Source organism: Phymastichus coffea, unplaced genomic scaffold (genome assembly GCF_024137745.1).
Source record: "Phymastichus coffea isolate CEN01 unplaced genomic scaffold, Cenicafe_Pcof_1.1 PCOF00034, whole genome shotgun sequence".
NCBI classification, from domain to species: domain Eukaryota; kingdom Metazoa; phylum Arthropoda; class Insecta; order Hymenoptera; family Eulophidae; genus Phymastichus; species Phymastichus coffea.
In genome coordinates this window covers 411,224-427,014 of record NW_026706845.1, presented here as the reverse complement: position 1 = coordinate 427,014, position 15,791 = coordinate 411,224, and the positions used below count along the sequence as shown (strand labels likewise).

General features: G+C 37.2%; 1 protein-coding gene across 1 annotated transcript in view; it reads left to right on the top strand.

Annotated features, from left to right (window-relative positions):
• Window positions 1-14,572, top strand: part of LOC131663380 (muscle M-line assembly protein unc-89-like) — a 418,894-nt gene extending 404,322 nt beyond the window's left edge. Inside the window, exon 6 of the mRNA XM_058933757.1 lies at window positions 14,370-14,572. Coding sequence (XP_058789740.1) covers window positions 14,370-14,452 — 83 coding nt within the window. The 3' untranslated portion in view covers window positions 14,453-14,572. The remainder of the gene's footprint in view (window positions 1-14,369) is intronic.
• Window positions 14,573-15,791: the final 1,219 nt, after the last annotated feature.

The following is a 15,791-nucleotide window of genomic DNA, read 5'->3' as shown; positions in this document are numbered from 1 at the left end:
AATGAATCGTTGAAAAGTTTCCGGATTTGTGGACCATCAAATACACCTGCCTCCAATTTTGCATCACTTAGTTTGTTCATTTTCTGTGCAATATACTTGAAACAGTCTCCTGATTTATCAAGAGCTCTTACAAACTGTTTCATAAGCCCGAGTTTTAAATGTAAAGGTGGTATTATGATTTTCGATGGATGTACAAGCGGTTGATTCGTAACATTCACGGATCCTGGTTTTAACGACGATCGTTCGGGCCAATGTTTCACCTTGTAGTGACTATTACGAGCTCTACTATCAAAAAGGCAAAGGAAACAAGGGAATTTTACATTACCACTTTGCATCCCCAAAATAATCCCAATGATTTTTAAGTCACCACAAATCTGCCACTCATGCTCCGAATATTTAATTTTGTTCAAAAGATTCTGAGCATTTTCGTAATTTTCTTTGAGAACTGTGGAATGAGCGATTGGTATTGGAGCAAAGACATTTGTATTATGGAGGAGGACTGCCTTCAAACTATGAAGTGATGAGTCGATAAAAAGGCGCCAATCTTTTGGCCTGTAAAAATCAGCTTTTAAACTGTTTATAAGACCAGCGACATCGTTACAATATACTAAATGTTCAAATTCGTCATGTGTATAAAACTGTCTTAGTTCGCTTTCGCGATTTCTGTATATCGTTATTTTAGTACCTTGTTCTAAAAGATTCTTTTCTTTTAACCTAGAAGCTAAAAGTTCATGTGCCTCTTTTGATAAACCCAATTCTCGGCCCAAATCATTTAGCTCATCTTGACTGAATTGTTATGGAACTTTAGTCGTTTTACAGACGTCATCGCTCAAACTAGATTCTTCGTTCGATTCTTCATCTTCTTCAGTGCCACTGGTACTCACGTTATTTTCATCTTGTTCTACCATCGCTTCTTTACTAACGTTGTTTGATTCCATGGGGCGACAGTATGGGGTTTCCAGGAAGGTAGCAGGCGAAACATTTGATGGGTACCTATACTTTATTTTAGATTTATTTTTCGAATTAAATCCCTTGGTTTCCGTTAAACAGAAAAAACAATCATCTCTTGATTCTGGTTTGCCCCATACGACTGGTGATTTGAATTTTGAATTTGATTTGGCCTTAGTTCTGTGGCACGTAAGTAACATTTTGTGACAATAAGTGCATACAATGTGAGGGACCCAGTCTTCATTTTGATTCGACATATTACGATCGAAGCAATAGAGGTATGAACTCTGAATAGCATCTGTTATGGTTTTCCGACAGCTTGGTACGACGAAAAGACCGCACACATAACAGAAATTGTTTACTTTGTTGGGATTGTCGTGAACATGTATCGATACTTTCGTCTTCGTCGATGCTGGTGCACCGACCTTTTTGGAATTGCGATTGCTTGATGACGACGCCTGCGGGCCCGCTTTCGCACCCTGACCAGCCGCCGATACTGGGGTTTCCAATCCCTGCATCGTAACTTTACTATGTGTGTTTGCCATGACGGCTCAGACGCCGTTATCCAGGGTCTCTGCCGGATGGCGAAACAACTCCGTTGCCCACCGTCAACCACGTGGAGGTGCCCTGGATTGCAAACACGCGTAGAAAATTACTAGATTTGTCTCACTATCAATTCGTTTACGCCAGCTTCCCGACATTCGATTTCAGATTCCGACATTTGGATCAATTGGTCGTGGGCTTCATTTTTGAGATTATGGGAAATCCTGATCTGATGGGGTAAAACGAGCACAAGATTCGTGTTTAGCGACCCGAAAACTATAGGGTAAGTAGGTTTTGGTTTCCGGAATTTTTTTTCCGGAATGCCTGTAAAACGAGTTCATGGGGGTTAAGGGGTTATGGCGTTACGGGGGTCCTGGGTTTTGAAGTTACGGCGACACAGGATCTTATGGTTTGAGGGCTTATGGTATGTGTATTGATTAATTATATTGTTATGTGGGTAAATATGCTTGCGAATTACATAGATCACGATTTAAGTGGTTTTTAGGGTTGAACTTTGAGGTTATGGGAAATCAGGACCTGATGGGGTGAAACGGACTTCGGATTCGTATTCAGCGACCCGAAAAACATAGGGTAGGGTGGGTTTGGTTTCTGACACTCGACTTTCATTTTTTTTTGTGGAGCTGTGTAATTATCATTATTCGTTAAATGAAATCGTTATCGTAATTTTAAGTTTTTTAAGAAACCAAAATTACTGTAAATTTAATAAAGTTACCTTATTCTAAAATCTCTATCAACATTTATTTTTTTCTACCCATCCAACTTTTCCAATTACGAAATCAGAAATTAAAAAGATCGTTTTATGCAATAAGAACCTAAGTGATAGCATTATGACTTGAAGAATTTTCACGCAAATAAAATAACCCAATAATTTACCTTAATAGGTTAAATAGTCCCACAGTAAAATTTGTAATTTTATAATATTAGTTTAGTAATATTAAAAGACCTTGGCCTTGAAATGATCTTGAAGATAAAGTTCAAGGTCAAAGTTGTTGATACCCTCAGGGGCCCGACTCTGTTATGTACAAATTTTGTAGAGGTCATTTTCCGATATCTTAAATATTAATAAAAATCACCCGTAGCCAGTTTATCAAGTAATTGACTTTAAATCGACCTTCTCAAGGTCATGAAAAAAATTTTGAAATACTGTTTTAGACGTAAAATTTTCCGCTCTTTCCGAATCCGGTGTCAAAAATAGGGGTTGCCATTTAAATAAATGAATTTAACCTTGAAAACACCTTAAAAATGGCCTTCAAGGTCACGAAAAGGTCACCATAATATGGCCCCCTTAAAGTTGAGAAATATTCATCTGAAACATTTTTTCCGATACCCATGAAATCTCCGAGTAATCTTCATCTGAAAGTTAAAATGGGATACCCTGTATATAATGTTATACTCTGTTTATAAACTTACAAATTATAAATCTACTTGCCTACAACATATAGTTGATTTCATGACTTTCTTTAATTCAATGGCAAAGTAAATTCTTAACGGTGATTTTGAAGAAATTAATCAATAAATATAGATCAATACATATCAAAAAATATTTATAGGATAATAATGAGTATTTCAAAGCCTACTCGCCTGCTGGATTTTACTTTTCTTGAAAAGTGTAAGAGAGATAGGGGGAGTGGAGATATCAGTATCTATTCGGTTCATGGTCAATTCAGAAAACTCTAGGCGCCTATCAGGATCGTCTTCATTCGATTTTTGTACTAATTTTACTTTGTATGGATGATACTTTAATTTTTTTTATCAAAATTCGTTGTGTCAAACCATAAAACAAGTCGTATTGCTGTTATAATTTTTTAACGGTGTTATGAGAATCTTCCGTAACAAAAAAGAAAAATGAAAATCCCGTAGAATAAAATAATTGCAATACAGTACAAAATAGTAAAATGATGTACTGATAATAAAGCTGAATGAATATTTATTGTAGATTTCAAATAATTTTTACAGAGAAAGATCAATTGAGTATTCATTAAGAAAACTTTACTTAGTGTTTACACGATTATTAATTGCAAAATATTATTAAATCTTACTATTACTAATTATGAAAAATTAAAAACTATGTCAAAAAATAAGTAAAAACAATTACGTAAGGGGCTGTTAAATGTAAATTTTTCTCTTTTAAATAGAGAGAGAAATATGATTTCGAAAAAAAATTTTTTAGACACTTAATACAAAATTATAATTATGGAAGATTCTTCATATCTGAAATTCAAAACTTTTTATTTCGTGAACAACAACTATGGAGTTCGAAGCCAAAAAACATGAATGAAATACTTTAAATGTCCTTGAAGATAATGGACAAGGTCATACGAGTTGTGTTCAAACAGTAACGTGAATTTTTATTTTTATTAAAAAATATTTATTTATTCATCAATATTTATATTGTCCCCTTCAAAGTTATCCCCCTCAGATATAATACACTTGTACAAACATTTTTTCCAATCTTCGAAGCTATTGAGTTGAGCGGAAATATTTTTTATCGAAATAAATATTCTGTTATTCCGCAAGCCGCATGTAAAATTAATGACGAACGGGCGAGATAGACGATAAAATAAATAGAGTTGTATTGACTGAAACTCTATTTAATTATGAAAGGAAAGTAAATATTTTAAATGTAATATACAAGTGACTGTGATAAAGTATGAATAAATATAAAAGAGCACAGCCAAGGCTAAGCTGTTGCTCTCTGAACGTTTTGCGAGAATCTGATTATAGTCTGACGCAGCAGACGCGACGATAGTTCGCAGGGTGTATAGTATACATTTTTCGGGAAATGAATTTTCATTGGATAAAGAGGTATGAGGGAAGGAAGTAGGAAGCTCGTGGGCGTTGACAAAATAAGATGCATTTTTGGAGCATAAAACTGCGTATAGTCCCAAAGACCCTTTTTATATAAGGTTGTCATAAAATAATCGGAGCTCGAGGCGAGCACAGCGTAATAAAGTAATTGAGCGACATGCGCTGTACATGTGTTTGGAATTAGAATTTCCGAAATATTTTAAATGAGCTATTGAGTTTACAGTTGGCAAAAAAAAATATATTACCTTTAAGATGAACGTAACTGATTTGAATTTTCGAAAAGTGTTTTATATTTTACAGGTCTCAACTCGTTTTGAGGACGAAACAAAAGCATTTCTGATAAGCACTTTCTGGTATAGCCTTGAGTTCTTCCAGCGATTTTTTCTTTATCTTCTCAATCGTTCCAAACCTCCGTCCTTTCATGGATTTCTTGAGTTTTGAGAACAGGAAAAAGTCGCAGAGGGCCATATCCGGTGAATATAGAGACTGAGGCATGATTGTAGTGTTGGATTCGGTCGAAAAATCTTTCAGAAGGAACGATGAATGTGCAGGTACATTATCGTGATGCAAAATCCACGAATTGTTTTTCGAAAGTTCCGGGCGTTTTTTGCGTATTGCCTCTTGCAAACAATGCATAAGTTCAAAGTAATACTTCTAATTGACCATACGATCTTGTGGTAAGAATACTTGATGTTCTACGCCACGATAATCAAAGAAAACAGTGAGCAAAACCTTGACATTTGATCGAACTTGACGTGTTTTTTTCGGTCCTGGCTCTTCTGGAGTCTTCCATTGGGATGATTAGACTTTAGTTTCGACGTCATAATCATAAACCCATGATTTGTCACCAATTATGACTCTTTTGAGGATATCAGGATCGTCACTGACGTTGTTTAACAGCTCTTGAGCGATACTCCTTCGACGGTCTTTTTATTCAAAATTAAGCAGTTCCGGAACAAATTTTGCTGTCACACGCTTCATGCCCAAAACTTCAGAAAAAATTGCATGGCACGAGCCAACAGAGATGCCGACATCTTCAGTCACTTCTCTAATAGTGATTCGACGATTTTTTAACACCATTTGTTTCACTTCTTCAACACTTTCATTAGTTATTGAAGTGCTGGGGCGTCCAGAGCGATATTCGTTGTCGGTGTCTTCTCGGCCATCTTGAACGAGCTTATACCACTTGCAAAAATTTTTTTGATTCAAAGTAGTCTCACTGTTACCGATAGGATAAAGAAGTTTGCGATTTACCGACAGGCTAATATAAGTTTTGATTTTTCGAAGAGCGAGCAATTGTTCTTTAGTCATAGTGATGAATTGTTTTTGTAGTCATAGCGATGAAATGGTTACCTTTTTTTTTTTTTTTTTTTTTTTTTCTGAACAAACGACACACGAGCTTGCGCTCGCCCCCTTTTTTTTGGCTCTTGGCTTTTTTTTTTCGCGTCGAGAGCGGTCGCTTGTGACTTTTGCTCTAATAAACGCTTAAAAATAAAACGAAAACTGTCTGAAGTTTTATTCCTTTTAAGAATTAAAAAAGCTTTGTCGAAAACATTTTGGTGCCGAAACCCGGGAATAAAGAAAGTTTCCGAGTTTTCTTTTTTTTTTTTTTTTAATTCTTGCATTTTCGTTGTGAAAAAAAAAAAAAAAAAAAAAAAAAAAAAAAAGTGTCAGTGAAGAATGGCCGGTCGAGGAGGTCAGGTGCAGGAGGTCGCTTATGACGACGATGCTCATCGTCAAGTTGACAGTGGCGTTGTCATGGCGGCTGCACCGGGAGTTGCTCGAGCTGCTGGCGCTCGGGGCCGGGCTCGTGTCCGAGGCGCTGAACATCTTCCTGCTCGTGGCCGGGAGGCGGCGCCTCGACGAGTTGTCGGCGGTCTTCCTGCTGCAACTCGAGGCCGAGTTCGGGTCCGGGCCGCCGCTTCGAGAGCGGCTCCAAGGCGTGACGCAGGTCCGGGGCGGCGTGCTGCCGGCGAGAGCGGCGCGGCTCTTCCTGCTATCGTTGCCCGAGGTCGGGCCGTTGCTGGTCGCCGAGCCGCCGCCGCCGCCGTCCCTGCGCGGGCTGCTGCTGCTGCTCGTGGCCGGGCCGCCGCGCTCGCGCCTGCTGCCGCCGCCCGAGGTCGGGCCATTGCTGTTCGGCGGGGCGTCGGTGCTGCGCCGGCTCCCGCCGTCGCCGCCCGTGAGCGGGCTGGCGCTGCTCGCCGGGCCGCCGCCGCTCGTGTGCGAGCTGTTGCTGCGCTCGCCAACGCTCGTCGTCGAGCTGTACAACGTCGAGTCGTCGATGCAGCGCCCATCAACGCGTCTGACTACGACTTCGCACCACAAGCTGACAACGGCGACGAGAACCTCGACCCCAACTACGCCCTCAATGAACCTTTCGACGTATCCATGGAAGAGGACTTCAACAACGATGAAGACGCGAACTTTAGAGACGTAAATAATTATGACAATCGATTCCATAGTACGACTAGCGATATTCCCGATAGGGTTAGGTTGAATCAGAACCATTCTAGTGATCCATTAAATAGATTAGCTGATATTTTGGAAAATTCAATTATGTCGCGCAATTCCATAGCGAGCAATGAAAGCTCAACATTTTTGAGTAGAATGTCTTCTGCAAAATCGTTGCCCGTTTTCAAGGGTGATCCACTCGAATGGTTGCGATTCAAAAATGCTTTTGAGACTTCAACTGCGACGGGAAATTATAACGAAGAAGACAATGTTCTTCGTATCGCGGATGCCTTAAAAGATAAAGCTTTTGAAGCAGTAAAATCTTTGTTTATGTCCTGCAAAGATACGAAATTGATAATGCAAACATTAGAAATGCGATTCGGGAATTCGAAGTTGATTCTTGATAAATTGTGTGATGACATTCGAAAATTACCAAACTTGAACGTAGATGAGTCGCGAATGATTGAGTTTGCGACCATTTTGAGAAACACCATTTCGGCAATAAAAGGGTTGAATGGTTGGCAAGGTTACTTGCAAAATCCTGAAATTATTGACAACATAATTAGAAAATTGCCCGATTCAATTGTAACAATTTACGCGCATCTTGATTCAACAAACTGTGAAAACAAAACTGATTTGGAAAAATTGTCTGATTTTATTTTCGAAGAGACAAATAAGAGAATCAAAAAGAATTTAATTATTTTGAAAACGGCATCTGCTCAAAACAAACGCCCGCATAACAACGATCGGGACAATTCGAGAAATATTTTGTTGATCGATACTAATAATAAAACTGATGAAAACGATGATGATCAACAACCGCAAGCAAAGAAACGAAAAACTGAGAAATCATGTCTTCTTTGTAATCGTAGAAATCATTTGATTAAGGATTGTCGCGATTTTGCGAAAGAAAAATTGAATGTGCGTTGGAAATTTGCTAGGAGCGAACGTTTGTGTTTCGTATGTCTTGAAAAGGGTCATTCGCGTGAAAATTGTCAATCCAAAATCACTTGTGCTCGTTGTAAACGAAATCATCACACCTTATTACATTTCACTCCAAAAGATGAACTTTCAAAGTCCGTTGAAGCTCAAAAGACTGCTCAAATTGATAGTGAGGAAAATTTGAAACAAAATCAATTTCCAAGCAATTCTTTCAACGCTGATTCATGACTAGCTTCGTGCTCTTTATTAAAAACTATTCGGGTTGAACTCTCAGTAAACGAAAAATCAGCGTTAATCTACGCTTTGATTGACGATGGCGCAACAATTTCCATTATAGATGCTTCTGTAATAAAACGTTTATCAGCTCCTAAATTCAAAACGAATATTTATATCAAAGGTATAGCAGGTGAAAAAGCAGTTTTAAAGTCAAATTATAAAACAAATTTGCATGTCAAAATTGAATCAGATCTTTTCGCAGTAAATAATTTATTAGTTGTCGATGAAATTCCACTGTCGAGACAAGTTATTGTTAAAGAATTAGCTGATTTTTGCAAACAGCGAACTGACGTTTACGTGGAGCCATTCAATGAAATTCCTCTCATGTTAATCGGTCAAGACAATTGTCGTCTTATTCTTACACGAGAAGTTCGCACGATTATGAAAGACGATTTAGTTGTTTCGCGCTGTTTATTAGGCTGGTCCATCCACGGTCATTTTAACTCTTCTATCAAAACATTATCAATAAATTTGTGTAACACAGGGGTTGTGAAAAGACCGTCGAAACCACATAATGACAAAGAGCTTAATGAATTAGTATTTAATTATTTCAATCTCGATGCTATCGGAATTATTCAGTTTAAATGTGTTGATCCGGGTATTGCTCGTGCAATTAAAATTCTAGATTCAACTAGCAATTACGTGAACGATTCATGGGAAGTAGGTTTACTTTGGAAATCCGAAAAACGTAATTTCCCAGACGGAAAAGCTCAAGCATTGTCTCGATTATTATCTCTTGAAAGAAAGTTAGATCGCGATAAAGAATATGCTGGTTTATATTATAAAGAAATGGAAAGATTGTTTGAGTGTGGGTTTGCTGAAAAGGTCATTGAAGAATCGAGTGACAATCGAATTTATTATTTGCCTCATTTCGGAGTTCGCAATGTAAATAAGCCCGGTAGAGTTCGTTTAGTTTTCGATGCGGCTTCGAAATCCGAATCTGTCAGTTTCAATGACCTTTTATTACCTGGCCCGGACTATTTAAAATCTTTACCAGGAATTTTAATGCGGTTTCGTCAATACAAAATTGCAGTCAAATCGGACATAAAAGACATGTTTATGAAAATCAAAATTATTGATTCGGATCGCGACGCGCAGAGATTTTTATGGAGAGGTTCGGATCGTACAAATGAGCCGACAATTTGTAGAATGCGAGTATTATTATTCGGAGCCAAATCGTCACCTAGCACAGCTTTGTATATTAAAAATAAGAATGCGATGACTTTTCAATCTCAATTTCCTATAGCTTCACAAAAATTAATTGAAAATTGTTACATGGACGATTATTTAGATAGCTTTGAGTCTAGTCAAGAAGCGAATGACATAGTAAAACAAGTGATCAAAATCAATGAAAAGTCAGACTTTAAAATGCACAGTTGGTCAAGTAATTGTCGTTTGGCTCTTGTTGATATTCATTCGTCAGCTCAATCAAAAGAGATTATAAATAGTTTAAACCTGGATGAGAGTGTAGAAAAGGTGTTAGGTTTGAAATGGCTTAATAGCTCAGACTGTTTAACCTTTAATTTTAACAGCAAGAAAATTTCACCTGAAATTTTGCAAGGAGTTCAAAGTCCGACTAAGAGACAGTTTCTAGGTATCATTATGTCTATTTATGACCCTTTAGGATTTTTGTTACCTTTTTTGATTCAATCAAGATTTTTAATGCAGAAAATATGGAAAAGTAAAATACATTGGGACGATTTGATTTCGAATGACGAATTTATCGTGTGGAAAAAATGGCTTCTCGAGTTAAAAAATATTGAGTCAGTTAAAATTAATCGTTGTTATCAGTTGCGAGACTTTCAAAAAAAAGATGCCGAGCTACACGTATTTTGCGATGCAAGCTCAAATGCTTGCGCAGCTGTCTGTTACTGGCGCTTTCATATAGGCGAGGAAAGGTTTCACGTAGCTTTTGTGATGGCGAAAAGTCGTGCTATAGCTCTTAGCGACAAAAGTACGATTCCTAGATTAGAATTACAAGCCGCCCTGATTGGAGTGAGATTAGCTGAATTTGTCGTACGCGAACATGATTTTTTTGTTAAAAAGCGATACTTTTGGTCAGATTCTACAACTGTTTTGAGTTGGATTCGAAAGAATCCATTAGAATTCAAAAGTTTTGTCGCGAATCGTGTTGGTGAAATTCGTAAGAAAACAAATCCGGATGAGTGGCATTGGGTAAGCTCAAGTCAAAATGCAGCTGACGACGGTACGCGTTTTAGGCCGGAGGCTTTGCAAAATAAAAGCCGCTGGTTATCAGGTCCACCCTTTCTATTTGATTCGGAAATTGACTTAAACAATAAATTAGATTTGAGTATCACCGAAAAGACAGTCGAGACGGAAAAAGAATTTATTACTAGAGAAGAATTTATTTTATTGACTAATCATTTCTCTCCATTAATTGATTTTAATCGATTCTCGACGTTTTTACGTTTGACGCTCACTTTAGCAAAAGCTCTTGAGATTCTTGATATTTGGATGAAAAGAAATATAAACTTATTCGAAACTCGGACTGAACGTTTTGAAAGAGCAAAGACATTAGTGTTGATTCAAAGTCAAGTTATTTCCTTTCAGGCTGAAATTGCCTCGTTAAAATATTCGGGTACGGTTCGTAAAAATAGTAAAATTACAAATTTATCTCCTTACGTCGATGAAAATGGTTTACTGCGATCGGACAGTAGAATCCAAAATAAAATCAATCAGGAGTTTCGAAAAGATCCGATAATACTCGATGGCGATGAAAGACTTTCGAGATTAATCATTCAACATTATCACGAAGAATTTTTTCACATGCATCACGAAGCGGTTATCAATGAAATTCGTCAGCTGTATTTCATTATTGGTTTACGTCGCGTTTTTAGAAGTATCGTTGCGCATTGTCCGACGTGTCGACAATTAAGAGCAAAACCATATCAACCACGAATGTGTGCTCTACCCGATGCTAGGCTGGCTTATCGAATGAGGCCTTTCAGTCATTGCGGTCTCGATTACTTTGGACCTATTTGGGTAAAAATAGGACGAAGAAAAGAGAAACGGTGGGGAGCGATATTTACCTGCATGACGGTTCGGGCAATACACATCGAATTGGTCGATAATTTGAGCGCGGATTCTGCGATCATGGCTTTACGTAGATTTTCGGCATTGAGAGGTTTCCCGGTGTATATTTATTCTGATAATGGAACATGTTTCGTTGGAGCTAATAGAGAATTGTTAGAGGCGATCGAATCAATTGACTATGCAAAGTTGTTTCAATTTACGTCAAAAAATAATATAGTTTGGAAGTTTAATCCACCTACAGCCTCCAACATGGGAGGGGCGTGGGAGAGACTTATCAGGTCGGTGAAGTGTGCGTTAGCGGCTACTATTAGACATAGGCATCCAAAAGAAGAAACCTTACGTACTATTTTAGCGGAAATTGAACATAGTGTAAATTCTAGGCCATTAACGCACGTTTCAGCCGACCCTCATGATTTGGAAGCTCTCACCCCAAATCATTTCCTGATTGGATCCTCTTCAGGACAATTATGTTTACCACGATATACTTATAAAAATTTAGACTTAAAGAAAGAATGGAAAAAAGCTCAAATGTACGCGGATGAATTCTGGAATCGATGGTTACGCGAATATCTTCCAACATTACATTCTAGAAAGAAATGGCAAAAGGACCAACCTCAATTAAAAATAAACGATTTAGTTATAATTACCGATGAAAATGTACCAAGAAACTGTTGGAAAAAGGGAATTGTAATTCGTGTTTTACCAGGCGCCGATAATAGAGTAAGAGTTGTTGAACTAAGAACGGAAAACGGAGTGTTAACAAGACCTAGTAATAAATTAGTTAAGTACGCATGAATAGATCATGCGGGATCACTTGTCTGAGAATTGACTGTAAAACCTCACTCAAAAAGAGAAAGGTATTCTTTGAATTTGTGTCAAGGCCGCGTCGCGAAAGAATTGCTTTCGTGGGCGCAGAATCTTTGCCAATGAATTTTGATTCAGTAAAAGGCAAAGCTACGGGGTAGTTAAGCGCAGAGGCTTGTCTACGGACGGTTGGCTGGACAAATTCGGGTTTAATTTTCTTGAGAGTTGGTAAGAGTAATAGATATGAAATAAGACGCAATTGTAAATTATATAATTTGTTTTATTTATGATTGATGTTTACTATTAAAGTTTAAGAATACAAAATATAAAATTTTGTAGGTGGGGAGGATGTTACCGATAGGATAAAGAAGTTTGCGATTTACCGACAGGCTAATATAAGTTTTGATTTTTCGAAGAGCGAGCAATTGTTCTTTAGTCATAGTGATGAATTGTTTTTGTAGTCATAGCGATGAAATGGTTACCTTTTTTTTTTTTTTTTTTTTTTTTTTCTGAACAAACGACACACGAGCTTGCGCTCGCCCCCTTTTTTTTGGCTCTTGGCTTTTTTTTTTCGCGTCGAGAGCGGTCGCTTGTGACTTTTGCTCTAATAAACGCTTAAAAATAAAACGAAAACTGTCTGAAGTTTTATTCCTTTTAAGAATTAAAAAAGCTTTGTCGAAAACACTCACCATATGCCACTGTTAACATTTCAAGTGTTTTGGAGCACTTAATTCCATTTTTTATACAAAATTTTATGCAAACTCTTTGATTCATTGTTTTCGACAGCAGAAAATCGCCGAGCACAAAAAACACGTCTAACGTTTCTGTCTCGCAAAAAAAAAGTAAACATATAAATTGGCTGAAACTCTGAGCATATTTCAGGGATATGTATACCAACATAATAAAAAAAATATCGATGATCGAATCTACGTAGCCCGCCCAATTTAAAAATTCACCTTACTTTTTAAACACACCTAGTATATGAACGTAAAATTTGATGCATATTTCATTCCATGAATGGGAAGTATGGGATTCCATTTTTAAAAATTACCTTGACTTTTGAATGATCTTGAAGGTCATGGTCAAAATTACCATTAGATAGCTAAGGGAAAACTCTACAACTTTTGATCAAAACATTCTTCGCTAAAATGCAAGTCTTGCTAAATTGTTACATATGCCAAACCTAAAATTTTAATACAAGAACTACATAAAAATATAAAATAAAACATGACAAAAAGTATCTTACTTCAACACATAGCATTTAATTATTACATTAAAAACTTCTTATTGAATATACATTTCGAAGTCTATTTTGGTTAATAAAAAATAAAAATCCTTCGACATTTCCTGAGCTTCAAACGATTCTGCGCAATTTTAGTCCTTAATGTTTACGAAATGCTTAAAAGTTTTTTTATACAACTTCGTCTTAGTTTATGTTATTGTCTGTAATAATACCGAATTTTATTTATAAAAAATATTCATTCTAGAAGAAATCTTAATTTGACATTTACAATAATGAAATCTAATAACAAAAAAATAATTTTAATTTATTCAGTAATTTATGTTAATTAACTGTTATAGTTTACTAAGTCGGAAGGACGTAAAACTTCATTGATTTAACAATAGTAACGTAAGACCATTATCAAATTATCTATCAAGATAGAAATGGGTGAAAACGCTTGAAGTTCAATATAAAAATGTAAGACACAATTTATTTAAATAATGCAAAAATTGAATAAGGCAATGTGAATATTCATAAAATAATGTTTCATAATTGTATAACAAATTTTTATTATTAAAACTTTTTAATATACGTCTATAAATAAATAAAATAAGAGTGGCTTTGCGCATGATAGTTATGAATAATAGTGTCGTTTTAATTATAAAAAACGATACTCTAAGAGGCACATATGCGGGAAAGTTTGAAGAGTACTGCTCACACACCACTGGAAAATTCACGCCCTTCAGCTAATAAGATTACGTATTTTATACGAAATAACTGAACTACTAATGGCCCTTTCGAGATAGATTTTACATCCACGATCTAGAAAAGAGATTTTTACCCAAGCGCCTCAAAATTTTAAAAAGGCCCTGCACTGGTCCGAGCTCCTTGTTTTTCCGCTACCATCGTCAGGACCAGCTACTTCGGCACTTCGACGAACACTTGAGCACGCAACGCTCTCGCGAATTTGCAATTGTGTTTCCCCCCAAAAACTTCCATTTCCATTGTAAACTGTATATCATCCTGCGAGACTGGTTGGTATATAGTTCTAGAAATTAACTTTTTTGTGGATCAACCAGTCACCTCCAGAGGTTGGCTTGGGATCCATTCTTTTCATCAGAAAATAAATTCATAAGCTTGCCCGAATTAAATTCATAAGCCTGCACGCAACTACAGATTAAAAAGCAATAGTTATAATTATCATATTTACGTAACAGTATTTTTCTGAATAAACGTTTGAATAAATCTATGTTTCTGCATGAAATATAATAGTATTTTAATAACAATCTATTATTTTCAGTTATTGGCAATTCCGGAACTACAAAACTTTTGAAAATACAAGTAATTTTTTGGATATCAATTTTCATTCTGATAGATATATAATTAATCATGAACAAATTATGCAACGTCAAATGGCAGGAACATAACTCATCGGAATAATTTACTGTAATCCTACAATATTGTATGCAAGAATATACGTATATTTTGATACAAATAAAGATGTTTGTGAATAATGTGTGCCTTTGGTTAATAAATTTCCATAATAATGCATTTTATCTTAATCAAATATTTAAGGAGTAGAGAAACAGTATAGTATTCTATTATATTACGCTTTGTTTTTGACGTAAATCATGGCATCTCAATGGTAAGATCATTTTGTTAGTTTTGTTTATGATATCTTCAAATTATTTATATGTTGCAAAGATTGCCGAAAATCGTTATGACCCGCGCGGACCGTCAAGCGTGGCTATGCGAAATAGCCGTGATCGGCTTAGGTTAGAGAGAGAAAGAGGGCGCATTAGGGGCAACGACCGAGAGGGGAGGGCTAGCGACTTAGTATAGCAGAGTTCGTCAGCCTAGCTGCATCGTATCTTTCGCCCAGTTATTTTGTTGGTAGGAAAAGTCATATAGAAACTATTTAGAGATATTCTGTGCCGAGTGTTGTGAGTGAGTGTGTTTCCTGCACCTCGTGCACAGCATCAACGACTGCAACAACAACTTTGCAGCAGCATCCGCAGCGCAGCCCAGCAATAGCAGCAACAGTTGGTTGCAGCGGCAGCTCATCGTTTTTGTAGGCGGTTACGGTTGGCCACCGTATCCGAATCATCATTGCGGTAAGTGCACTGCACTTTTTGCGTTAATTTTGCGTGCGATCCCGCGCAGCGTGCGCGGTGAATTTTGTAGATATTGTAGTGCGTGCGATTAGTTCGTGGCGTCCGCGGCATTAATTCTCTCTCTCCCCGTTAGACTAATTTTGTATACACAGCGTGCGTCCAAGACTCTCGGCAACTCATCCCGTGTATAAGATTTAGTTAGTCTAATAAAGTGGTTCGTGAACAATACGAGACGACCTTGTTATTTCGTCTCGCCTTGCATCGGTGTCTGTGTTTATATTTATATTTTGATTTGAACGCGCCGAGAACTCATCATAGATCGCGAGAGCGACCGATAGAGTCGTTCGTCAATCAAGTTATCTGCTGCGGCCGACGGAGCGCTGGTAAGCGAGCGCACCAGCGCCTCTAGCGGTTAGTACGAACATCGAAGTTGGATCGCTACGAGGACTCGGCGCATGCGCACACCGGCATAAGGTGAGTTAGCATACTCCAAGCACGCAGTTAGCAGAGCACCGATTGGCCGTTGCGGCAATAATAATTGCTTGGGTTAACGACAAATCGGCGGCCTGTTACAATGAACTTTTAAGTTTTATATTGTCAAATTATAA